At 43.9% G+C, this 27,774-nt stretch overlaps 1 protein-coding gene across 1 annotated transcript in view; it reads right to left on the reverse strand.

Annotated features, from left to right (window-relative positions):
• Positions 1-4,003: 4,003 nt before the first annotated feature.
• The window catches only part of LOC135210051 (bax inhibitor 1-like), a 37,385-nt gene continuing 13,614 nt past the window's right edge, over positions 4,004-27,774 (reverse strand). Inside the window, exons 2-5 of the mRNA XM_064242842.1 lie at positions 16,139-16,421; positions 15,040-15,213; positions 14,362-14,532; positions 4,004-5,847 (exon numbers count right to left, since the gene is read on the reverse strand). Coding sequence (XP_064098912.1) covers positions 5,794-5,847; positions 14,362-14,532; positions 15,040-15,213; positions 16,139-16,421 — 682 coding nt within the window. The 3' untranslated portion in view covers positions 4,004-5,793. The remainder of the gene's footprint in view (positions 5,848-14,361; positions 14,533-15,039; positions 15,214-16,138; positions 16,422-27,774) is intronic.

Raw genomic sequence — 27,774 nt, forward strand, 5'->3', positions numbered from 1 at the left:
AAGAGTTCATGCTTCCTCTGGAATCTATGGCCTCGAGTGCATGTAAATATTGGAGTATGTATTTGTGTATCTACTTGGAACTCTCAATTATTTAAATATCCATTCAATCAACATTAGCCAAAATACTGATTACAATAATAAAATTCTCACACATGCACTGGCTTCACTTAGTCTTTACAGAAAATCTTTAATGGTCATTTTCATGATACGAGAAAACTGGTCATACTTACAGTTCCCCAAACTTATGCAACCTCCAGTTCCTTCAGAACTCTGTGTAAAAGTCAGATTTCACATAGCCCTATAACACTGTAAAATGTCTGGGCTTGAGGAAATGTTATACTTAATTCCTGGGATGAACAGATACACAAAAAGAAACGTCAGCCACTGAACATCCCAGTACTATATAAAAAAAAAATGGTAGACATAAGATTCCATTGGGATTTGGTATTCTGAAATATAAAACACAAGAAATAGAACAGGTGTAAGAGAAGTAAAATATAAAAAGTGAATGGTACATATCTTTAACAACATGCATTACTTTTTGGTTTTACTTTAGTATCCCGACTCTCTAACTACTACAGCAGAGACCTTAGAGAAAAAGTGCTAAAAACCATGGTTCACAATACAGTTAACTTATTGATTGTAACAAGTTTGAGGTTAATACATAACTGTTCAAAACTGTAGTTTATACATCATACATTTCTGCATAATTGGTCCAAACCGAGGCAGATGCTATAGATGAACAATAGTTTGTTTGTATGGTGCTTTTACGTTGCATGGAACCAGTGGTTATTCAGCAACAGGACCAACGGCTTCACGTGACTTCCGAACCACGTTGAGAGTGAATTTCTATCACCAGAAATACACATCTCTCACTCCTCAATGGAATGGCCGAGAATCGAACCCGCAACCACCGAGGTGGGACGCTAATACCATACCAAGCACGCCGCTGAGGCAGAATTGTGCTCTTCTTTCTTCTAGCCCTGGTCTTACTCTCCTCCACAGCAGCAGTGGCCAAAATCGACACACTGAAGGAATCTCCCATGTCTAGGACAACCACAACTGGATGCGCAATCCTATTTAGTTCCTGAGCAAGAACAGTAGCAGTCAACGTGGTAATGTTAAGAACTGAATATAGAATTTAGGCCAAAGGCCATGCACTGGGACCTATGAGGCCATTCGGCGCTGAAACAGAAATTGAGAGTAAATGGTTTGAAAGGTGTAGGAGGAGGAAAACCTTGCAGTTGCACTATATATCAATTGTTAGGAGAGGGTGGAAAGTAAGATAGACAAAAGGGACTATGAAAGGTGGTGCATTAAAAGTGGTAGCATATAGGGGCTGAAGAGATGTTGCAAGAACATTAAATAATGCCTACAGTGCACTGCACAAAGTGCATTGGCAACAGTACATGGCACTGATCATGCCTTCCCATGTGTAACCCTTATCTTGACTAAGAGGCAAAAGGATATGAAGGGAGAGGATTTGGAGGCAGGGAGGAAGGAGAGGTGCAGCAAGTGTATGAAGACCCTCCTGACTTTGCTAGGGTCAAGTGATTGGGGAATGCAGAAAAGATGAATCTTTTTAATGTACTCTATCAGTGAAACACTTGTATGCATAAGGGTAACAGCATCCACATCTGACTTACCCACTAGAAGTGAACACATGTAGGTCACTTTCCTCACAACAAGTAGCAGTATTGTGTGGAACGAGTAGTGACAGGAAGCACAACCGTTCAGTACTATCACAAAAGGGAATACAGTGGTACCTCGACATACGAAATTAATCCGTTCCGAGGCGGCCTTCCTAACCTGAGCTTTTTGTATCTTGAACCACATTTTACATGTAAATTGCCTAATTCATTCCAAGCCCTCCAAAAACACCCCAGTAAATTATATTTCCAGGCTTACAACACAGTTCTAGGGTTACAACGCTGATCCAATGGAAGAAATAAGACTCCAAAAAGGCAAAATGCTGTACGTACTTGAGTAATATTCCACTGCGTGTAATGTTCAACCCTATTTTTACTGCATATATTAGGACTTTAGCATATGTCCCTTAGCAATAAATTCTGACATCTAAACCTAAGAAGCTAAAAGCTTAGAATATGGCAATAAAATGTATATAAATAATCAGTATGTACTCATTTCAAATAATTATTAATTAATCATTAACTATAATACGTACACAAACAAAATAAGCTTCCAAACTTTTGTTTACATTCAGCCCTACGAGTACCGTATGATCGCCAAGCAACCACTTTACCTAGCACACAGTACAGTACGTAATCATAAATTTTCATTCTCTCTCCTCCACTAATGAACTACCAAACTGTATAATAACCATTCATTTCTATTCTTTATTCTATCTTTACCTAATGTTTTTTTTATTAAATGTATTGCATGAATAAGTGTTTCAATTTACAGCATCCTTTTACCAATAGAATACATAGAGCACATGGGGTAGATGCTGACCAATAGGAGAGCAGGATCTTACGGCAGTGACTAGCATCAGGAACCAACTGGAGAGCGGGAGGATGGTGGCGAGTCTACTCAGTTGGCGGCGCGCAAGTTTTAACAGTTCTCGGTGGTCCGGGTGAATCTCGGGACTTTACAGCAACCTTTCGTAACATGAACTATTTTCGTATGTAGATCCAAGAAATCTTTGTATTTGCTTTCGTAACTTGGATATTTCGTAAGTTGGGACTTTGGTATGTCGAGGTACCACTGTACAGTGGAACCTCAGTTTTCGTACGCAATCGGTTCCAGATCCTCCCACAAAAACCGAAACAATACTTCCCATAAGAAATAACGTAGAGAATAAACAGATTTACATACAGAAAACAATGAGAAACAAATATGACTAATGAAATTAATAAATGAACATTTAACATCACTTACCTTTATGGAAAACACGTGTTAGCATATGGAAGGCGGAGAGGAAGGGAGAGGGAGGAGGATAGCTTATTGTTTGGAAGGGGAATCTCCCTCCAGAAGGGCTTCAGGTAACAAGGACCTATCTGGGGTTACTTATCATTTTTTACTGGCACTGTCTGAGGTTACTTTCCCTTTGTTTTTTTTAACTGCCACTAGGAACACCTTCAGTTACTGGGCCCATGTTGCACAAGAAAACTGTCCAGACATTTGTTTCAGGAATTTCTTTAAAATTTGGCTAAACACGACATTAGCATTAAACATGTTGGAGACACGGATTACAACTTCTTTATTGGGATGATAACTCTCCACAAAATTTTTTTACATCATTCCACTTTGCTAACATGTCCTTAATCCCTGAAGTAGGCACATTATGTATGCCCATTCATTGTCTGACTTTTTCAAACCAGCTTCTGTTGGCCTTCACTTCATTAACAGTAGTGCTTCTTGTAGTCATTCTCTCACCGATATTGGCAGTTGCATTCGAATAAAAAAGCACAAAACCAAAGAACACGAAAGCAGAATGGGTCACAGAAGATGGAATGCTTTGTTTGGGAGCCTGATATGGGGCCCGGTCAGGCACGGTGCCCAGGATAGAGCGTTTCCGAGTGTACGAAAACCAGTGAAACTTACGATAACAGTATGAAAAGAGGCGCGTACAAAAACCGAGGTTTCACTGTGCTTTAGGACGAAGTATCCCTCCTGACGTCACCAGTGAATGCTTTTCGGACTTCTTTCCAGACCTTTTCTACTGTGAAGATGCACTCTTACACTTTGCAAGGAGAGTCATGACTGCAGGTCCTACCCAGAAAAAATTAGTGATCATGGTGAGGATCCACAAAAAGTATATGAAGTTCCAATAAATTTGCCCACACTTTCAAACCTCCATTGATGACTTTTTAGGTATAAGTACTATCCATATTACAGACGTTACCAGACATACATTATAAGAAAAAGCTAGTTCCAATTTAGCAATTTATATAAAAAACAACACTATTCTTCCTGGTGAATAAACATTCCTAATAGATTTTTTTATACAAACAGTGAAATAGAGGAAAATAAAAAACTGCCCGAATCCATATAAAATTTTATTAAATCAATTTACCATATCAACACTCATCTAGGCCTTTCTATACAATTTCAGATTCAGCTTGTAAAAATTTTTTGTATCTATGGTGGATCTTGTGCCTTATTTACATAAATATGACTTAACAGTGATACAGAAATACAGCATTAACATTAAATCAACTGAAGTCAATGTAAATTAAAATGATTCCCTTCCACATCACTGCCTCTCTCTTTTGATATGGAAAACTTTAGATACAAAGTGATGCAAATTACGAAAAACCTATCATCCATCATAAATGCAAGATGCCAAATTGAAATAATTTTCAGAGTTGAACATTCCCAGAGGATATTGAAAGGGTTCCTTACTTCTAGAACCATCCAGATTTTTCAGTGGATTCTCAGCTACTTCACTGTGGAACAGTCCGGTAATTATGGTTCTGATGATTATTCAGGACAACAAATTTAGCTGAACCTCTTGAGCACTTCTGCAAGTTTGAATGATCTCAAGACATTTAAACCAAATTCTTTAGAACTTAAATATAGTAGTCTGAACAAGAAGAAAATTCCAATCCCTATGAATAAGATCTTATTGTTTGACAACTGAAGACTACAGTACTGTTATCACAGATCCAGGTAAGGACTACCTCAAAATAGCTGGAATGGAAACTGCCGAGTATCTTAAAAATAAAGTCACACATGAGACTTCCAAGACCGAAACTGACCATACACAATTATATTCTTAAAAAATGTAGTTCTAGGATTATAAGAACCCCGTCAGACAAAAAACCAAAATTACTCTGTAAACAACGGCTCTGGCCACATGACATCAAAACCTGTATATTTGCAAAAGTGTACATTACTAACTTTTATTAGGATACTAACATGAAAGGAGACTGACCATGGAAGTTGCATTAGCATATGTAGTTCACCTTATTTAAGTATTCATTTGCTGCCAATATCCAACATTAAGTCCATTGTACAGTCTGAAATTTAATGAAAGTACCATTTACACACACTATTAACAAACCATAATCAATCACCTTTAAAGTTTGCATTTAGCAGGTACACAGGACACCAGTTATAAACTATAAATGGAAATCTCCTCAGGTTATGCAAAAGCCAAGTAAGTTCAACAAAATCATAAAATGGTGAAAACTATACTCTCCATTGAAAAACCTATTTCATATAAAATTCTGAAGTAAGTTTAGCCTAAGAAACTTGTGAAACAAAAATTAACCCACTTGTTTTTTTTTTCAGACTGGTGTGTAAAAACAGCAACCATGCAAAAAACTTTACCTCACCAAAATCATTATCCATAAGAAATCTAAAGCTTGCAATCACTTCAGTTTCATATACACGACGGCCTTCCTCAGTACCGGTATGACAATGTATCCTAGATTATATTGCATATTTTCAAATGTGAGGAGGAACGTTCTTGAGTAGAAATGGTTTTCTCTATCACACCCTACTGAAATATCCATAAACTTGGACCTCACTGTAAAACAGCAAAATGTTAACACTCAAACTTTTCTTTTTTGGCTGAACAAAACACAAAATCCAAGCTGGAAAACTCAGTATATTTACTCTGAAGACTGAAGCCATATTATTAAATGTTTCATGAATCATAATTCCCTTAAGGTTTAAACTCTTCCCCTACTACTAAATAAATCAAGGTAATCTTCTTTGATAAAGAACTATGATAAACTAAAAATTAAATTATAAGAGGTCCATACCTAAACAAATGTTTACTGGAGGACAAAACACAAAAAAAAAAAAATCCTTTGCAACATAGGACTAAGAAGAGAAGAAACCCCTATCATCCCTCCTCTTCCTCTTGCTCTGAGCTTCCTGCAAAAAGAAAAAAGGGGTGTCCAATAAAAATACATTTAGTACATATGCTTCCGTGAAGAAAGCGGGTTTTATAACTAAAGACAAACTTTCTACAACAGTAATCATTCTAAACGATAAATCTTGACTACATTATACAAATATAAAGGCAACTCCAAAAATTGCCACTCAGATATTACATTTTGGCTTTATCACAAGACTACGCTTCAAGAACTATAAAGATACTGAAATGAACCAAGGAAAATCAATCGTTTTGAGTATTTATCAGCTTCAAAAATTTCAATAAACTACACATCAGAAATAACAGTAATAACTAAACATAAAAGTATCACTCAACATTTAATTGCATACAGATCTGAAACCCCTAAGGTTTTGATGGCCCAAAGGCAATAACTTGGACTTCTTTATATAAAATTTTCAACAACCTATAGCCGAGCCAAAATATAATGCACCATAGAAACTGTATACTTTATATTATATAGACAACACTGTGAATACTTTTACACAAGCACATTTGTACTAGTGTGTAAGCAGTGCTGTTCCTTATACAGTTATCACAATCTCTCCTTACTCTTTAACCTATTTAAAGTTAACACATGTTCAACCATTTCTAACTTGAAAATTAAACTATTAGAAAATTTGACAATTTCTCTGATGACTGGAAACAGGAACAGCAAGCAACGTCTCTGTTTCTGGCTCTTTGTACATGGAACAAGTTTCAGTAATGTAGGCTAAACTGCTTTGCACATATCTACTACCATTCTCTACAACTTGTCTACTACTTTTTTCTGCTACTGTAATATGGTACAATACTCACCATTTAAATTTAATATATCTTTCTAAAGTAATCTATCGACGTATGCCAATGCTAAATGTAAGTTATGTAGCTACAGTTATTCATAATTCAACTATTTTATATTACTTGGAATGCTCTGTTATCATGCAAATCTTCAAATTTCCTCCAACAGACTAAGTAAATGCACATGGATAAAAGATAAGGACGAGAGAAATATCCTCTTTCAATAAGGATAGATTCAAAATCCATAAACCACTCCACTTGAAAGCAAAACTATCGTGGGGGATAGTTACCACAACCACAACCCCTTGTGAATAGCTAATATTAGCAAATACTTAAAACCCCTCTAAAAGGCTTAGAACTGCCTTCATATTTTGATAGTTCACACAAAAAATACCACAAGTATTTTAATAGTATTATCACAAAAAGTCCATTTAGTCGTGAAAATATGACAATACAGTAATTACTGAATATTTGTGAAATATACTGCGAACAGGCAAATTTTCTGTGAATAATGTGTAAAATCTCTGTACAACCAACAAAAAGGGACGAGACTAGGCTAAATTCTGGAAGCTTTTACATGCAAATCTTGTTTAATCTCAATCAACATTAATATGATATTGTTAGTATACAATAAAGTTTTGTACATACTTACCTGGCAGATATATACGATTGATGGCCCTCCCAGCCTCCCCTCAGGAGACAGGTGGAAGAGAAAATCTGACAAGAAAGGGGGATTGGTTCTTACACCCGCCACCCAGCGGCGGGTAAGGTAGATCACCTGACCTACCTGTAGCGTGTGCCGCGAGTTTTAAATTCTGTCGTGACGTCAGAGACGTAAGCTAAGTATATATCTGCCAGGTAAGTATGTACAAAACTTTATTGTATACTAACAATATCATTTATGTACATGAACTTCCCTGCCAGATATATACTTAGCTGATTGACACCCTTGGTGGAGGGAAAGAGACATTTAAGTATAGAGAAAGGGGAGACAACACATGTTAAAGGAATAAAAACACCCTTGGTTCTTACCTGATTTAGGCAGAAGACTTCATAGTTACTGTCTATTAGTCTGCGTTGCCTGAAGAGTTACAGCGAGGGTGTGACCTACAGCTGAAAAACTCTTTGGGTCTACCAATGGGAACGGACTCCGCTTACTTGGTAGAATCCAGTTAGGGTCTTGTCAAAGGGGATCAACCCACTTAAATGACAGAGCCTGTCCACTACCAATGCAAGGAGCTTCAAGCACAAACCGATCTCCTAATCAAATTACAAATGTTAGTACTACGAAAGAAGGAGGTGCCTCCAGCATCCTCCTTCACACAACCAAAAAACACAATACAAATGTGACAGGGGAAAAAATATCTAAAAAGGATATGCTTCAGCTCCCTGCCCCAGCACTGAATCCGCCGATACGTACGGGCCTAACCCAAAGCACTTCTCATACGTAATTCTTACGTCTTTCAGGTAGTGGTTGGAGAAGACTTGACTCACACCTCCAAAAAGTCGCTTTCATGAGGTTTTGTAAAGACATATTCTTCTTGAAAGCCAAAGACGTCGCGATGGCCCTTACCTCATGCGCCTTGACTTTCAGAAGTCTATACTGATCGTGGTTACAAGATGCGTGGGCTTCTTTAATTAGGTTCCTAATAAAGAATGACAGGGCATTCTTTGACAAAGGCCTACTGGGGTCTCTTACAGAACACCAGAGGTTGTCTGAGTTAGCCCCAAGTCTTTTCTTCCTCTGGAGATAAAACTTAAGGCTCCTTACAGGGCAAAGAGTCCTTTCCTCTTCTACTCCAACTAGGGAGGATAAGCTTTTTATCTCGAAGCTCCTGGGCCAAGGGGATGAGGGGTTTTCATTCTTGGCCAGAAGACGGGAGAAACTAACAAATACCAGTCTCCTTGGAACCCCACATCTCCTTCCAGAGCTTGTAGCTCGCTGACTCTCTTAGCTGAAGCTAAAGCGCAGAGAAACAAAGTCTTCATAGAGAGGTCTCTGAAAGAGGCTGATTGGGGAGGTTCGAATCTCGAGGACCTCAGGAACAATAAGACTACGTCCAGGTTCCAGCTTGGGGTTAAACAAGAGGTTCTTTTAGAAGTCTCAAAAGACTTGATTAAATCATGAAGATCCTTATCTTCAGAGATGTTTAATCCCCTGTGTCTGAACACAGAAGATAGCATGCTCCTGTAGCCCTTGATAGTCGAGACCACCAGACCGCATTTTTCCCTCAGGAAGAGAAGAAAATCTGCTATTTGGGTCACAGAGGTACTGGAGGAGGAAACGTTCTGATTCCTGCACCAGCGTCGAAAAACATCCCACTTCGACTGGTAGACCCTGGTGGTGAAAGGTCTATGTGCATTGGCAATAGCCCTTGCAGACTTTGCCGAAAAGCCCTTAGCTCTGACCAGACTCTTGATAGTCTGAATCCAGTCAGACTGAGAGCGGGGAGGTTCTTGTGAAACCTGTCGAAGTGGGGCTGTTTGAGCAGATCGACTCTTAGTGGCAGGGATCTTGGAATATCTACTAACCATTCCAGTACCTCTGTGAACCAGTCTTGGGCGGGCCAGAACGGAGCTATCAAGGTCATCCTTGCTCCCTCCGATGCTGCGAATTTCCTTAGAGTATCCCCCACAATCTTGAAAGGAGGAAATGCATATAGGTCTAAGTTCTTCCAGTCCATCAGGAACGCGTCTACCGTTACTGCTCTCGGGTCTGATATCGGGGAGCAGTACAGGTCTATCCTTGCGCTCCTGGAGGTCGCAAAGAGATCCAGATGGGGTCTGCCCCACGTCTTCCACAGCTCCTGGCATACATCCGAGTGCAGAGTCCACTCTGAGGGAAGGACTTGGTTTCTTCTGCTTAGCAGATCTGCTCTGACATTTCTTTCTCCCTGTACGAACCTGGAGAGGAGACTTATCTCCCTTTCCTCTGACCACATAAGGAGCATTCTTGCTGTTTCGTACTAGGAAAAAGAGTGAGTCCCCCCCTGCTTCCTGATGTAAGCCAGGACTGTGGTGTTGTCCGAGTTGATCTGAACCGATGTCTTCTGGACGAGGGGCTTGAAAGCTTTGAGGGCCAACCAAATCGCCATCAGTTCTTTTTTGTTGATGTGCCAGGACACCTGTTCCCCCACCAGGTGCCTGACACTTCTCTCGACCCGAGAGTCGCTCCCCAACCCTTGTCCGACGCGTCTGCAAATAACACTAGGTTGGGGTTCTGCAGATGTAAGGAAATGCCTTCCTTGAAGAGAAGAGGGTCTGCCCACCATCGGAGATCCTCCTTTATCTCGTTCGAGATCTTGAAGTTGAAATCTAGACCCTGAGATCTGCGGTTCCAGTTCCGATTCAGAAAGAACTGGAGGGGTCTGAGGTGCAACCTCCCTAGAGAAACTAATTGCTCCAGCGAGGAGTGTGTCCCCAACAGACTCATCCACTCCCTCGCTGTGCATACATCTTTCTCTAGAAAGGTTGCTACCTTCTCTGAACAACGGGCTATCCTTTCTGGGGATGGATACACACGAAAAACCTGAGAAACCATCCGAATCCCCAGATAGATACGATCTTGGCTGGGGATTAACTGTGATTTCTCGAAATTTATCAACAAACCCAGAGAACTTGCTAAGGTCAACGTTATGTGAAGGTCCTCCAGACATTTCTCCTTCGACTTGGCTCTGATCAGCCAATCGTCCAAGTAGAGGGAAACCCTCACTCCCTCGAGATGCAGCCATTGTGCTACGTTCTTCATTAGCCCTGTGAACACTTGGGGGGCTGTGGATAGGCCGAAGCACAAAGCCCTGAATTGGAAAACTTTCCCTTTCCACATGAATCTTAGCTACTTGCGCGAAGAAGGATGGATCGGCACGTGAAAGTAAGCGTCCTGAAGGTCCAGTGACACCATCCAGTCCCCGGGACGAAGAGCTGCTAATACTGAAGATGTCGTCTCCATTGCGAACTTCCTCTTCTTCACAAAGATGTTCAGGGTGCTTACGTCCAGAACCGGTCTCCATCCTCCTGATGTTTTGGGAACAAGGAAAAGACGGTTGTAGAAACCCGCGGAAAGAGGGTCCTTCACCATCTCTATTGCTTCCTTCTCCAGCATAAGCTCTACTGCTAGAGCAAGATCTTGATTCATATGAGGGTCTTTGTACCTGGCCACCAACTCCCTTGGTGTAGTGGTCAAAGGTGGTCTCGAGACGAAGGGAATGAGGTAGCCTTTCTTGACTATTGCGAGGGACCAGTTGTCCGCCCCTTCTGCGCCCAGACGTCTGAAAAACTCAGCAGTCTGGCACCTACTGTAGTCTGGAGGACACAGGTATTATTTTTTCGATCTGATCGATCGAGAGAAGGTCCTTCCTCTCCTAGGAGGTCTTGTTCCTCTGGAGGAAGAAGCGCGGGAAGAAGGGCCTCCTCGAAAGGGCTCTTGCCTGCTTGATGCTTCCTTCTTTGTCTTAGGCTGGAAAGAAGCCTTAGGAATTCTCGCCAATCGTGCCAACATATCCTGCGTAGCCTTTGCCGAAAGAGCGCTGGATATATCGTTAATAATCTTCTTAGGGAAGAGCTGCGGGGAAAGTTGAGCGTACAACAGAGGGGCTTTCTGCGCATGCGACACAGCCTTGGTTAGAAAAGAGCAGAATACTGCCCTTTTCTTTACAACTCCAGCTCCGAAAAGCGAAGCTATCTCTCCAGACCCATCTCTCACTGCCTTGTCCATGCAAGACAGGACTGAATGCAGATCCTCTGGCGAAAGAGACTCTTGATCCTGTGTTTTCTTTGCCAAGACTCCTAGGGCCCAGTCGAGGAAGTTAAACACTTCGAGGACCCGGAACATTCCCTTCAGAAGGTGGTCCAATTCGCTCATTCCCCACGTCGTCTTTGCAGAATTAAGAGCCGAGCGACGTGCAGAATCCACCAACGAAGAGAAGTCCGAGTCTGCCGAAGAGGGGAAGAGTCAGACCCAAAGGCTCCCCTGACTCATACCAGAATCCCATCTTTCCCGTAAGCTTGGACGGTGGGAAAGAAAAAACGGTCTTCCCCTTCTCCTCCTTAGAGACCAGCCAATCATCAAAGCTCTTAAGTGCCTTCTTCATAGAAACCGTAGGTTTCATCTTGACATACGACGAAGTCTTGGTAGTCTTCGCCGTAGAAAATAAGGAAGGAGGAGACGGAGGAGCAACAGCCGAAAGGGAATCCCAAATTCTTGCAAGAGGAGGTCGGTCAGTCTCTTGTAAGAGGAAACCGAAGAATCCTTTGGCAAATCTTCCTCAGAAGCAGCATGGTCCTCTTCCGAAGAATGACGTTTAGAAGATCGGCTGCCTGGAGGGGAGCTCTTCCTAGGAGAGCGCCTACTAGGGGAGCGCCTACTAGAGGAGGCGCGTCTGTCCAAATCTAAGTCCGAGTCAACTGGAGAGCGCCTGGTAGTAGAAGAGCGCCTGCTAGGCTCTTGGCGCCTGTCAGGCTCTATGCGACTGCCAGGCTCTTGGCGCCTGCCACGGGGAGAAAAGCTTTCCGATGAGGAGCGCCTATCAGACGCGAAACGCCTACAAGGCTCTGTGCGCCTGTCCAGTCGAGAGCGATCACAAGGTGAGGATTGCCTTATCTGGCGCCTACTAGGCTCTTGGCGCCTACTATCTTCTCTGTGTCTGACAGAGGGCGAGCGAGTCTCTGGCGAAGAGCGAACTCCTGGCGAAAAACGCCTACTAGTCTCCGGGCGCCTGTCCAGAGGAGAGCGGCTTCCAGGCGAAGAGCGCCTACCACGTTCTTGGAAAATACGAGGCTCCTGGCACCTGTCAAGCTCTTGACGCTTGCTAGAAGTAGAGCGGATCTTCGGCGAATAGCGCCTACAAGAAGCGAATCGATTCTCCAGTTCTTCTTGTCTACATCTAGAAGAGCGGTTACCCGGAGAAGAACGCCTGTCATGCTCCTTGCGCCTGTCATGTTCTAGACGCCTGCTGGGGGGAGGGGAGCGCCTGCTCGAAGAGCGATCTCTGAGGTTTTCTTGAATGTAGGAGGCTCTACTGCGAGGCTCTTGAAACCTTCCTGCAGGAGGCGAGAAATCCGAAGTGTCCTTATCCGACTTCTTCACCGGGAGAGAGAAGTCCTTCCGACGGTGAGAACTCCCTGCTAAGGAGTCGGCCAGAGCTGAAATCTGCGCCTGCAGACCAGCCAAGATGCGCGCTGGCGATCTCTCCAACACTTCGACTGTGGGAGAGGCCCGAGAGCGGAAAGGAGAAGAGGATTCTTGAGGTCTCCTGGCTCTCATGTGTTCTATCTCAGGCTCTTCCGAGAAGGATTCGGGGCTGGAAGGTAGGGCGCAAGGTTCCTTCCAGGCTCTCTTGAGAGGGCGAGAGGTCTCCGAGGCGCTCCATCCGCGCTTAGGAGAGGGCGACGAAGAAGAGGAGAAACACTGGCGCAAAACTGCCTTCTTGGCTCGATCCAAGGCAGCCTGGGAACGATCAACAGGATCTGCCGAGGGGACGCCTGACCGGTGGGGGTTCTCCCTAACCTTCCTGTGGCTTTCGACTTTCCTCCTCCACTGGGTCTGGGAGTCTGGAAGAGGTCTAGGCCTGGAAGCGTTAGTGAGCCGGTCAGACGCACCCTCCACTGCACTGTTCACTGGCACTGTCACTCTTACCTTCAAGAGAGCGTATTTTGCTCTCCATGCTCCTAATCGTGGCTCTCATTGAAGCCACCTCCGAACGCGAATCTTCAGGTTCAAAGCTGGGAGCAGGGGCTGAAACGGGAGAAGGTACTACTTCTACGATAGGGTTCTCAACATCAAGTTCGCTAACTCGCGATCTACTAGAGCTCCTAGAAGCCTTACGTGCCCTATCTTTCTCTAACTTCCTTAAGTAGGAAGAAAGAGACTTCCAACCGTCCTCATCCAACCTTTCACTCTTTACACAGGTTAGAGAAAGAACATTCATTCCCTCTACAACCCATACACACACTGCGAGGATCAACAGAAGCTTTAGGAAGCCTCACCTTACATTCACTCATCGAACATACTCTAAAAACAGAAGATTTCTTAATCTCCAAATCAGCCATTATGAGAAAAATCCAAAAACAATCCAAAATAGCGTATGCCAAGCCAACGGACAAAGGGTACTTCACCAAAGAGTCAATCCAAAAAATCGTTGGCAACGAGAATAAATCCACTATCGAGAGGACTTAACAACAGGTGCTGTCAAGCCGGACGACAGAGAAAATCTGAAAAGAAAGGGGGATTGGTTCTTACACCCGCCACCCAGCGGCGGGTAAGGTAGATCACCTGACCTACCTGTAGCGTGTGCCGCGAGTCGCGAGTTTTAAATTCTGTCGTGACGTCAGAGACGTAAGCTAAGTATATATCTGGCAGGGAAGTTCATGTACAAAACCTTTACTTTTTTAAAGAAAGGAGTACAATACCTAGCACCTTACCTTCAGCTTAGCTGAAGTTTGTTATTATAGTGAATAACGTTATTGCTGGGTCTGTTAGAGCGAGGTTCACAAATGCCTACTTGTTTAATACCTCACATCTTACCTTTAGTTTAGCTCAAGTTTGTTATAGTGAATAACGTTATAGCCGGGTCCATTACCTACTTGTTTAAGATTACAAAATACTACATATACATGGTTTTACACAAATGTAAAACCTTCTTTTATTAGAGTTAACTCATTCAAATTTGACAAACTACCATAACACAATGAAGCAGACTTGCTGAAATGAACCATACCTTGTCTGTAAGAATGATGAGAAGTCGCTTGAACACAGCAACAAAGTCTATGAAGAGATCTACACTGTGCATCACATAATCTTTGCTACCCTGCCTGGCCTTTTCCACAATAGCCTGTGTGTCATAGACTATGAACCCACACATCACAGCCAGTCCAATGTAGATATTTGCCTGGAATACAGAAGATTCAAAAGTTTTTTTAGAATCTTAATGTCAATATGGTCAAGTGAGTTCTTAAGAGCAACAAAAAAGAAAAAGAACAAGGATATACTGTTAAACTATGTTTAAAGTTCATTGGAGAGTAAAAAAAACTTAGGGGGGCCTTATTTTTTAATCACTTTTACATAAGTGTGCAGTACTACTAATTTTTACATCAAATACAATCATCTATATCCAATAACAAATGGATAATTTGCCTGAACTATTGATGCTTGATTTCTTAAAAATATATTCAAACTTATGTACATTAGTTGACACAAGTTTCAACATCAATAACATTGATTCTGCAATAAAGGAACTCTTCAAAGCAAATATCTAAACAGTTTGTATTATAATTGTCAAAACATAAACTAAAATAATTTGTCTTTTCTCTACCCTTAACCTTCTGCCAAATACACAGGTTTGTTATATTTTCTAACCTATGGGAAGTGTAGTGCTACACAAAACCTCGAAACTTACCTGGAAAATTAGCCGCGAGCCAAAGAAGAGGTTCATCATGGAAAGCCAGAACAAAGTTGACAATGCTGAGGACAGTATTCCCCCTAGGAATAGGTAATATCCTCTAGGGGCAAACAATGCAGACAGTGAGAAGCAGGCAAAGACAACACTTGTGCCAAGAAGAGCTTGCATGATCTGAAAGAGATTTAAAGAATTAAATAGGGCTATAAATAGTATGTGTTATCTCCCTGATTAAAATGCCAACTGTATTTATTTCTGCATTATTTCTACAAAATGAAAAAGTACTCCAAGAGCAATTGGAGTACAGTACCATGATTAACAAGACAATTATAAGAAAATAATAAAATTAGGTTGTCGTAAATCTCTGAAGACTATGACTTTAAAGGTTTTGTCAACAAATAAGGTCAATCATTCAGGGAAATACACTAAACCTAGATTGAAAAGGAATTGCACAATACAAAATCAGTCCAAAAAAATGAAAACCCAACTTGCCACTCCCTCACTGCAAATATCTTCAACTTCCAACAATTCTGTTATTCTTGTATTCACAGCACACCTATGAACACTGCTCCAATTCCTAATTAAACAAGTCCAAATGATCTACCTGATCAAAATAGAGATATTTAAATTGATAACTAGACTATGCTAGTACAAGGGAATGAGAGATCAGTACATTATTCAATAAACTAGATTCCAATTCAAGACCAGTCTATGGGCGACAATTATCAAGCTCACTACAAGGCACAGCGTAAGTATTAGCTCTCAAACACTGAGATTAAATAAAATATGAAGGTGAACACAGAGAATGAAGATTTCTGATATTTCTAAATGAAGGAATTTTACTATCAAGTTCAAATTTAATAGAGCCTTTTATAGAAAAATGTACCCAATTCAAAACATCTATGGTTAACTCTTGCCTAGCCAATTTCCAAGTAAAGGATTGATTCCACATTATTTTCCTATCATGGCGACCTTTGAAGGATATGAATACATACTGACATTGAACAACAAATGTTATTAGAAACCCCAAAAAGACATCCCTCACAATGTGTACCATTATCATGATGGTAAAAAATACTAAGTATTGTACAGCACTTACCAGAGCTGGGTTCACTACAATAGCCATACTAAGAAGAGGGCCTAAATTAACTCCAGTGAAGAAGGCAAAGGAGCCAAACAGTGACAGGCGTGCAAGTTGGTTCTGTCCATTGTATGGGGTCATCATCAACCAAATCAAAGTGCCTAGGGCAGCAATGCCTGTCAGCAAACCAGCTCCAATAATGCTGCTGAACAGGTGGACGTATCCCCCTGCTGCAGCAGCCAAAGTAGCCAGTGTGAAGGTTGCATACACATTCTTCAGGTGCTTCCTCACAGGCGGTTCCCTAGGAAAGAAAAGTTATTCAATTAAAATTGAGTTAAGGATAACAGGATTAACGTTAAATGTTTTGAATGGTTGCAGACAGAATTTCTTGAAGCACTTTCATACTAAAAGCCACTGTACATATACAACATTTATATGCAAGAAAGAAACCAAGCATTCACATGAAAACTCCTAACAAAGTATTGTTCAAACCAATCAATGAATGAAACATAGTAAAGGTTTCTTGCGGCATCCTTTTGTCCAACAGGTACATTGTTTTATGTCTTCAAATTTTTCATGCTTCTTTTGTTTCCTCAAACCCTGCTGTCCAACATCTCTCCACCCTGGTTCATTTTTTAATCAACATCTTATAATTCACGCAGGCCCTCTGATTCCACAGATGTTAATAATTTTATAGTACATACTCCAACTTGTACAAACAAACCAAGGCAGCAAAATAACTGTCCAGGATCAAGTTTCACCACCATTTTCAATAAGCACATTACTGAATAATTGTGTGCATATATCAATATTCTCATATGTAAAGTCACAATTCAATCTCCTTATATAAGACCAATGCCAGACTGTAAAAAATAAAAAGGAGGAAAATAAAACCCCTTTAAAGAAACACCTCACTGCTGAAGAAAAGATGTAGTAGTATATACATGTGTAATAGACAGGATGTGCCATGTATAATACTGTTTACAGACTTATCAAATTTTGATGTACCGTGTTTGCTGGTGTATTAGATGCATATCTTATTTTCAAGTGCTCCAAAAAACTACTGTGTCCAGTGTGGCCATATTACGGATGGGAGACCAAGCGCCGTAGGCTAGGCCTGGTGGATAAGCTCAAAAATTGTTGCCAATAAATCAGTGAAAACCAAGCCTAATTATTACATTATATTGAATTGCTGGAATAAAACATGAAATTATATGTAAACTTACGCTCAACTTTATAGGAAACTAAATGAAATTGACCATAAATAATAAATCTTGTATTACTGGCACACGCCACTTTGCATCCACTCATTGTAAATGGCAGACAGGCTAACTGCCGACTTAACGTAAGCAATTTTTCATAAGTTTGGGATAACAGACTGATAATTCCACTTATTTTCAGTACTCTCTCAAAATATTGAATTTCATGCACAGAATCGAACATTTTCCCTACAAAATCACTTTAAAAGATTCTTTCAATAAATGTACAATGCAGCATAATAAAATAATTAATTTCTGCAAAATATCCTTGTACTATTGTGGCTAATGAATTTGATGTGAGCTGAGGTACAAATAAATAACTAGCCGAGATGAAATAAAATGAAATATGAAATTTTTAGGCTTAAAAGCCAAGCACTGGAATCCATAGGGATTATTCAGCGCTATAATGAAATTGGTTTGACATGAATATTTATGTTGATTTTATAAATTAAATAAAATAAAGGTGATTTTAAAACTATGGTCAAAACTGATATCCGCCATAAAAATTATAACTTCGCATTTCGAGTGTTCGAACAAGAATAAAAAATTTATACAAACATATACCATACACATACTTATATTAGCATGCTTATATAAACAACTTCGTGTATACACCTTGCAACGTAACAAGACGTCTATATTAAATTTCATTAAATAGGTTAGACGTCTATATTAAATTTCATTAAATAGGTTAATGTCTCTAAAAGGAATCCAACAATTCTATTAACAACTACATCTGGACCAAGCAGTTCTGCTATATCCCAGCCCACTAACCCATGTCTCTGTCGTGCTGCGGAATACCTATACCAATGTAATATATGTGTTCCACAGTAAGAGGAGAGTTACACTGCATACAAACTGGAGCAGTTACCCCCTCCAAGAGGAATCGGTGGGTCAATCTAGTATGGCCAATTCTTAAGACGAAATAATAGTTTCTACCCTACGATTTTGTTGGAATCCAGATGGCCAATGTTCAATACTTTGTCTGATCTTCCTGTACTTTTTACTGTTGGTCAGATGGGGAGACTACCAAACATGCTTGCCATTTATTTTTAACATATGAACAAATAGTCCATTTCATGTCATTAGAAGGAACATGGTGGAAGAGAATGTCTTCTTTAGTAATAACATCTCTTGCTTCATGGTCAGTAAGTTCGTTACCAGCAATACCTAACTGGGCAGAACTAGCCGAGCGAGATATGTGGCCTCACCTTGGCTATCATTCTTGATAGGACAAAATAGTTTTCCAATATGCTTACAGTGTTACATTGTATGATCATGAGACTGCCCCTTATTTGACAAACTTAAGCATGGTGGCTTTCTGAAGATTAATTGGTTTAAGCTTCTGTTCAAACATATGACTCACTGACAACTCCTTGTTATCTCATAAAATCTCATACTTTTCCAAAATAAACTTCACTTACATTATAATATACTTGAAAGGCACAATTTACAGTTCCTAAATTTATGAAACTTTAGCATAGTGTAATGCACGTACTGATGGGTGTTAAATGTTCATTGATACATGTGGCTTGGCATTGGTTACCCTTCTTATCACACAAAAACTAATTACACATTCCTGACATGACCTAAACTAACATGGTAACATTGCATGATATACAAGCACTTTTCAAATGTTTGATAAACTTAAGCTTTATGCAAATATAAGTTCAAGTTTACAATTCAACAAGTGGCTTGGCCTTGGTTGCCCGTCTTCTTAAACACGTATTCCTGACCTTACATCAACTTAACATGCAAACCTGACTTGAGAGCTTTGGTTCCTGGGCTCCGATACTTACCATGGGCCTCTACCCAAAACCCCCAAGAGCCTTCTTTGGCTAATGGCTTGAAAGACATCAACGGCTACAAGAAACACCTCTTCTTTATTTCTCATGATTCTCTTTTGGTGCTCAACGAATGACCAACGAACGGGTAACAATTTCGAGCCTACCCAACCATACATCTAGTTCAAGAAGGGTAGGTTAAACCCTAGGCCTAAAACTTAATATGCCTGTTCTTTCATCCAAGAGCATTTATTGTTCTTCCTTCCAACTCCACATAGAAAACATTCAACACAAAAGCCCAGGATTGAATGCACTCTCATAGAAGTACAGTAAGTCCTCGGGTTACGCCGGTCTCGACTTACGATGTTTCGTGGTTACGAACGCGCCCCCATAAAAATATAAAAAATAATATTTTGCGTCGTTCCGTCTTACGCGGTTTAGCGTCGTAAGCAACGTAAAACAAACGCGAACTAGTCCGGGCGCACAGCGGAAGAATACGCTTTGTGGGGGAGAGGACGGCGTCGCTTCGCTACGCTCATTCCTCGCCCATACGCCATTTTGGTTGTTTACACTGCCTCTCTCTCCCTCGTGTTGTATCGTTTTTGTAACTTTTTGCTCTTTGTTATGGCTCCCAAGCGCAAGGCGGACTCTTCTGATGGTAGTGCATCGAAGAAAAGAAAGGCCATCACCATGGAAATTAAAGTGGACATTATAAAGCGATCTAAGAAGGGAGAAACGCCAACAAACATTGGCCGCTCGCTTGGCCTTAGCCGTTCGACCGTTGCTACCATTATCAAAGATAAAGAGCGCATCGTTGAACATGTGAAAGGATCTGCTCCTATGAAAGCGACAGTGATAACTAAGCAGCGTAGTGGTCTAATAATTGAAATGGAAAGGTTATTGGTGCAACTTCTGGAGGTTCTTTTTCTCTTCACTAACCTCCCCCAGTCTCTCCAGCACCGCAGCTTCCTCTCCAGTGTGCAAGCCAATCAAATTAATAAAGGTAAGGAATTGTTCTCTCGTTGTTATTGATAGGTATTTACATTAAATCATGTGGTATTTTTCAATGTTCCGACTTACGCTGAAAATCGTGTTACGACGCATCTTAAGAACGGATCAACGTCGTAACTCGAGGACCCCCTGTATCAGAGTAAAACTGCGAATTACTACACAGCCCCCTAGTTTGGTAACTATCAGTTTATGTGCAAAATGGGCACAGAGTTTTGTACCAGGCCCCTAGGGATTAACATAAAACAGACTGTAAATATCAAACAACCAATCTGCGGTAAATATTCTGATTAGTGACTCACGGAAATCCAACTGCCATAGCAGACTGCAGTTTTGCTGGTATGGGGCACATACTACCCCAGACAAATACCAAGAGTCAGCATCTGACAGGTAGTCAATGCCTGTAATTTAAGACTCGCCACTCTACTATGAGATTCAGAGCCTCTGTAACACGGTTTTGTCGCAATAACTTTTTATGTATGCAGTTCAAAAATATAACGCTTATTCAGAATACACATTGTTCCGATACGTAATACAAACCATCGGTCCTTTAACAATAGGAAGTAGCTAGCGGCAGCTGGAACGGTCGTAAGCTTCGAACAAGGGGAGAACGGTAGTTAACTGCTTGTCCGACAGTCGCGCCTGGGAGGTAAACAAATCACTTTTGCTTTCGGCCGCGGGTGTGAAGGACGTGTTCGTCATCGCTCTCTGCCCGCTTCATCGTCGTATGCTTTGTTTATATTGTGTTTTCTACTAATGGTTTGTTTGACTTGAAAATGAAACTGTAAGTACACTGTTTTCATTTTCATTACTTAATTATGAACCAACATGGAGTTATCGCCGTAGATGCGGCGATTTCCTCTCTTTTCATGAATTGAACCCTTGAATTATGTCCTCGGTGCCGAGGGCGGCGCGCTCGCGCCCGAGTCATGTATTTTGGGCGAAAGTGTGTAATTGAAAAATGTAAGTACTCTTTTCATTATATTTTTGCCCTGTGCGTTCGTTACCGAGAGTGTGATTGCGCTCGGCACGAGCCTTTTAATTTTGTATAATAGAATGCAATGAAAGTGGATTCGCAATTGCAATATTCTTTTCATTTTCATTTTATTTATTTGCATGAAAATTTAATTTGGATCAATTTTCGTTCTTACCCGGGAATTGATCCTTACGATTTTTTTATGTGAAAATGAAATCGCAAGTGCAGTATTCTGTTTCATTTTCATATATATTTTATGATAGCATCAATATTATTGGATCAAGTTTCCGTTATTACCCGGGAATTGATCTTTTCCCCTTTAAGTTTCTATGTTTTCCCCTTTAATTTCTATAAGTGAATCGCAAATCAAGGGCAGTATTCTGTTTCATTTTCATATTACTTTTCACTGCTGTGCGGGGGTAGGGGAAGCGAAGGTCTGCCAGGAATCGTCGGAAAGCTCTCCGCGACTCCCTTGGTATCCGATTCTTCGTCTTCCTTCCTGCCCCCCGCTCAGCTTCTTCGTTGTATTTTGTATTTGGGGTCTTCCTTGCGTTCGGGGTGGGGCATGTCTTCCCCCCGTGCGTGAGAGAACCCCTCTTACTAATCTATCTATGTTACCGCAGGTGCTACATCCGTGGGAGACGACCTTGGACAGGTATGGACCACCGCGGAGGCAGGGCGTGCCTAGCATCCACGGGCTGCTGCAGCGTCTAGCGAGGTCTGGGGCGGTCTCCACTACTACCACGGCCGCTTTATGCTGCTCTCCCCCCCCTCGTGGTCTACCACTCCCCATGCTGTGTCGATGACGCCGTCTGCCGCTACTAGGGCCGCAGCCGTACCGAGGTGGGGTTGCCGCCGCCGCCTGTTTTCTTCGTGTTGCCTGCCCCAGACTTCGCTGTTCCAGCAGCTCGCCCCTGGACCGGCCGCCAGGACCCAGGTTCCGCTGGCTGCCGATGATTCTACGAGGCGATCGCTGGGCCTGCCGTACCTGCCGCTGATGTGATTCCCGCTGTTGGCTTGGCTGTCCCTTCTGGGTCTACCGCTGCCGCTGTTCCTGCCGCTCCTGAGCTGGTTGCTGTTCCTGTCGCTCCTGGTTCCTGTGCCTGTCCATGCTGGTCCTGCCCACGGTGTGTCTTCCCCAGTCCCAGTCCTTCCGGACAGGTGCAGTCGGGCCGTGTTGCTTCGGCAATAGCCCCGGCTCCGGCCTGGATGGAGGGACCTGACGACTGTCCTGCGTGAGCTGACGAGGAAGAGGGAGGAAGATGAAGCTGTCATCTTCGTCTTCATCGTCTGCTGCTGCCTCTTCCCCTTCGACTTCTAAGGCCCATAAGCCGAAGAAAGAAGAAGGCTGCCTTCCCCCCTAAGAAGTCTCCTTCGGGAACTTCTAAGGGCCCGTCCCACCTCGGTGGGACGGGGGGTCCTCTGCTGGTCCTCCTGCTCCTTCGGGAGCGGGGCCAGTCTCCCCTTCCGTAAGGAAGAGATAGACGGGGACCAGAGGAGTATCGGTTAGCTCTGGTACTTCCTCGCCTGGTGCTAGCGGCGATGCCGCTACGCCAGGTTCCGGCTCGGGTCTCTCGTTCGCGAGAGATCCCGAGTGTACGTTCTCCCTCGGGAGACCGTGCAGCCAAGTTTCGGCGCCAGAGTTTCGCTCGGCGCCAAGACGCGGCACGGAGCAGAAGGCTGGTGAGAGACACTCAGGTGACTCTTGCCAGGCCAGCGGCCCGCTCTTGCAGCGACCAGCTGGTAAGCCCTGGTAACAGTTTCCCCCCTAAGGGAAGGCTCCTTCGGGACCTTCTAAGGGCCCGTCTCGCTCCGGCGATTCAGGGAGCTCTTCTGCTGGTCCTCCTGCTCCCTCGGGAACAGGGCCCGTCTTTTCTTCTACCAAGGAGAAGAAGACGGGGACCAGAGGAGTACCAGCTTCGGCTGGCACTTCCTCGCCTGGTTCTAGCGGTTCTGCCGCTAAACCAGGATCCGCCTCGGCTTCTCGTTAGCGAGAAGTACCGAGTGGACGGTCTCCCGCGGGAGACCGTCCAGCCAAAGTCTTGACACTCGAGCTCGCTCGCCGCCAAGACCGAAGCGCGGAGCAGAAGACTGGCGAGTGTCGGTGCAGACGACTCTCGCTAGGCCAGTGGACGCTCTCGCAGCGACCAGCTGGCTGCTCGGGTTGACGTGACGGTCGCTGACCAGCCACGGGTTGAGGCGAGGAAGGGGTCCCCGCGGTCGTCGGTACCAGCGGCTCGACGCGCCGAGAGGACGCTCGCCGGTCTCACCGCGACAACGAGCCTAGCAGGTCACCTGACGCCGCTCCCATCGGGACCGGGCTGGGGCGGAGACGGTAACCAGCAACAGCTCGCCTGACGCTAGAGATCAGCGTCGACGTTCTCAGCCGAGCCTCCTCGCCCCAGGCGAGCGGCAAGGCTAGGCCTGCTGCTCGATCGCCACTGCGGTGGTGGACGATCAGCAGCAGCCCTCCAAGCACGCTGGTCTGCCAGCGAGCTAGGGGGGAGCGTCAGGTCTGCCTCTCCTGTACCTTCAACCTCCTCGGGATACACCGGGAGGAGTCGAGGTACCTATGAGTGATCGCGAGAGGTGCGCCGCTCGCGATCCCGCTATGACGCCGTATGGACCAGGCACGGTTCTAGGACCGACCAGGACATACGCGCAAGTAGCTGGAGGCGACCGTCAGGGGTCTGCCGCTGTTTCCTCCTTCTGAAGGAGGAGTATCTCGGGATCTGTTCTTGTTGGAGGGGACTGGACGGTCCTACTCCGCAAGACACGGTTACTCCCGAGATACAGAGGAATTTGCAGAAGTCATTAAGCTGATTCGTCAGCATAATGACCTTGCGGAAGGATTGCCGCTCCCACCAGCAGAGCCCACGTCTCTGCTCGAGTCGTTTTGGGGCCCGAGAGGGAACCCAAACCGACGGTGGGTCTGCCGCGATCGGAACTTGCCGATTCTGTCTGAACCAGAGTCTCTCGTCTCCGGACAAGAAGGCTCTCTCAGTTCTGGCCAGTCGATCAAGCTACTTCCACCTTCCTCTACTGCGACAGCGGCGTTTCTACGTGTCTTCGGGGACACCGTATTTGAATACTCCCTTCGGTTCCTCTGAGAGGGTTTCGACCTCGACGAGGACTGGAATGAGTCGGAGGACGGTATCGGCTCTCTCCTGTCAGGTGTCGATCAGCCCCACCCAGACGACGTTCACAGTGGCGGCAGACCCTTACCTACAGTGAGAGTTCGTAACCCTCCGCGGGAAAACGTTTTCTCCTGACGATACGTTTTCCAGACTCTGAGAGGCCATCGCCGCAAGGCGATGGCCGTTCCTACTGTTCTCCAACTGCTAGTTCCACTGGGAAGGCGAGCGAGTATCCAATTCCTCCCCCATTCCCTCTCTCCTTACGGTTACGAGAGAAAGGGGAGGGATCCTACAGAGATTTCTCTGTAGGATCCCACGTTCGGGGACTGCGTTACCGGGGGGACCTTCGGGTCCTACCTGACGTAAGCCCCGGTCGTTGAGGAGGAATCCTGCCCCATTCTCGATTTCTACGGGACCACCAGCCGATATCGTTTGACGAATTCGGTGGGGGTTTCGCAGACTGCTTAGAATTCTACGGAATTTCTAACGCATTCAGTGTTCGAGTTTTACGATCTCCAAACACTTACGCGAGACCACAGTCCAAAGTGAGCGAGACGAGAATCCCCCGATATACACGATAATCGGGAACCTCGCCTATGCTCGAATTCCTGGAATTTCTAGCATTGGGAAGAAGACTGCTGCTGAAGAAACTATCTCACAGTAGGCGACCAACCTGGACTAGAGAAGATCGGACGGGAATATCCAGTTTGGCTTGAACTATCGTCTTAGTATTCTGTTCACCATTGAAGCTTTTCCTTCGAGGAAGACTTCTCCTTCACTCTCTTTTGATAGAGATCGAAGGTGGTCGATCTCCAATCCTTATTTTGTTTTCTTGAAGGAAAGAATTTAGGATGGAGGATCGTTTGTTCAGAATCCTACAAATATACTACGTATATTAACCGCGACATGATTCTACTAAGCAGTTGAATTGTCCGAGGGGTAGGCGCATATCCTAGTTAATCTACGGATTGCGGACTTAAAGAGAAGTATTCTAATTGAACTGCAACTCGGGGTTGCCTGCAACCTCCCAGGAGTTTTCAGTTTCAATTTTATATACTTATGGTTTTGTCACGACAACACCATTTCAACTTTTATATTACCGAAATTCGTTTCGCCTAAATATAATTGCTCGAGCATATCTTTTATGCTCGGTAGTTCTAGCCGAACGCATTCCTTCGTGGAATAATGGATTACCTGGCAACTCAGGATGACGAGTCAGCGAGAGCTCAGGCTCAACTACTGCGTATTGAACTGCCTGATAGCAGCTCAGTATCAGCTGGGCCTCCGATATGCCACGGTCATGTATGTCTCTCTCTGCCCGCTTTGATTGGACTTACCGAACCGTATCTCTGCCCAACAATCATGGACTTAGGTGGCTCTTTGATTAACGGGGATTCTCGCAATAATGAAGGACCATCTACTGCTGTGACGCTAGATTCCATCGCCTTCGACATTGCGAGAATTTTCAACAGAGATATCTCTTGGACTCTTTCATCTTTCTGTTTAACCGCACTGGTAACAGAAGTCTGTACAAGTCTCCCCAGCTGCATCGCACTGCGATTAATGCGAATGATTTTGCAGACATCTGAGTTTGTCTTCAAAATATCTCTTATTCGTAGGTGTACAATTGTTCATTGTTCAACCGAATTACGAGAGGTGTCGAAGACATCGCCTACTCTCCGACCTGACAGCTCTACTTCCAAAGTTCAGCCCATGAGAAGCAGTTCTTCAGGCGGCTTTCCCCTGTGTTTTCATTACTGAAGAACGCCCCGCTTTCATTGCAACTACGACTTCTCACCGGACAGCAATGAAATAGCGGTTAGCATTTTCAGTCATTTGTAAGCACAGGTTATGAATCTTGAGAATCCTTCTCTCGATTCATCTGTGAAGACGTAGTGCATTCAATATCTACCTTCGTCTTCAACGGTACATAGTGTTGTTTCTCCTTAGCTGAGATTCAACAACCATGAGATGTTTTACCTCAGGGACCTCGGTCTCTAGAAGGCAATTGACTTTCGCCTTGTTGGGCACATGCCTTAAGAGAATCATCACCTCGCTGTCCGGCATTGGTGACAAACAAATACATTATTTGTTTGGTCTCTCGGCATAACCCTTTAAAGGCGAAGGGTCACGTGACTTACTCGGATGCTTTGACAACTTGCCCTCCTACCGAACGCAGTCAGTCGGCAGCTGTCAGAGCGGCCGAGTCAGTTACGAACTACGCTGTGACTTAGTTCGGTTGTTACAGAGCAATCATTACTTCGTTTTAATAGCTTGTCACAGTACCCATACCATTGACACCCACCATGGAGTGTCGGTGTCCTATCCACTACGAGAACTTTGCTGCATGGGGATAGGAGGATGCGAGAGACTTCGTGGCAAACGGACAGACCAGTATGGGTACTGGACATCACCGAAGTAGAGAAGAGGGATAGGTCATGCGACTATTTCCTTCTTTTCCTCTGAGGAACTGCATGACTTCTCCTGCGAAGTCAAGCATTCCAGGGATGGGGATGCCGTGACGCTCGATTTAGTACCGAACTTCGTAGCGAAGACTCAGAACCCTTCGGTCCCTGACGATTGGTTCGAGTTCGTCACCAATCCCCTCCCTAATGGACTTCACCGCCTTCGATGCGAAGGAGATGCTGCCTTGTCCGCAAGAACTTCTCCGTGGCGCAGGTACTGAAGGCAGGGGTCTGGTCAAACCAGACCACATGCCCTTCCTTCTACCTTCGGGATATTGCCCACAGGTCCTTGGATCTTTTTTTCCTTGGGACCCGTGGTGGCTGCTCAACACGTTGTGTAGCGAACCCAGACCCTCGCAGGCTGAACAGCATCGAGTCCTGGTGTGACCATAAGAATGGATGAGTGAATGAGAGTGTGACTGGCTCTTCCCATCTTTTTTCTCCCCTCTACCTGTGGTTAGAGGGACACGGTCGTCACCCTGCTGGATAAGGACAAGATGCAGGTGAGCTACTCAACAGAGCCCCATCCTATCCCTTTCACTAGGGATAGGAGCGTATATCCACCATTCCTCCCAACAAGGGTGGGGGAGGAAGTGGATGCCAGCTTGAGACAACCCATACTTTATGTTGCCTCTTGCAAACAGGAACAAGTTCTTGCTTGCTGGTACGAAGAGATACGCTTGCTCTCTCTTAGTACTGGCGCCCAGAGGGTTCTGACCATTGATCCTGCGGTGCACACCCCGATCAATCGGACAGAGGTTTGGATCCCGTCCCTCGCTCTTACGACCAGGGAGGCATTCCAGGGATGGACGAACACCAGTCTGTTCATCAAAAGACTCAGATTCCTCCCACCAAGAAGTGAGTCTTCCTATTGTTAAAGGACCGATGGTTTGTATTACGTATCGGAACAAATGACAATTTGTCGAAAAATTGCATTTTTCTTAAACTATACAACCTGAGGTCCTTTACATATAGTCCCTCCTCATGCCAACCCTCACTCTGCGTATTTGCATGGGCCAAAAGCA

The sequence above is a fragment of the Macrobrachium nipponense genome, chromosome 39 (genome assembly GCF_015104395.2).
Source record: "Macrobrachium nipponense isolate FS-2020 chromosome 39, ASM1510439v2, whole genome shotgun sequence".
NCBI classification, from domain to species: Eukaryota; Metazoa; Arthropoda; class Malacostraca; order Decapoda; family Palaemonidae; genus Macrobrachium; species Macrobrachium nipponense.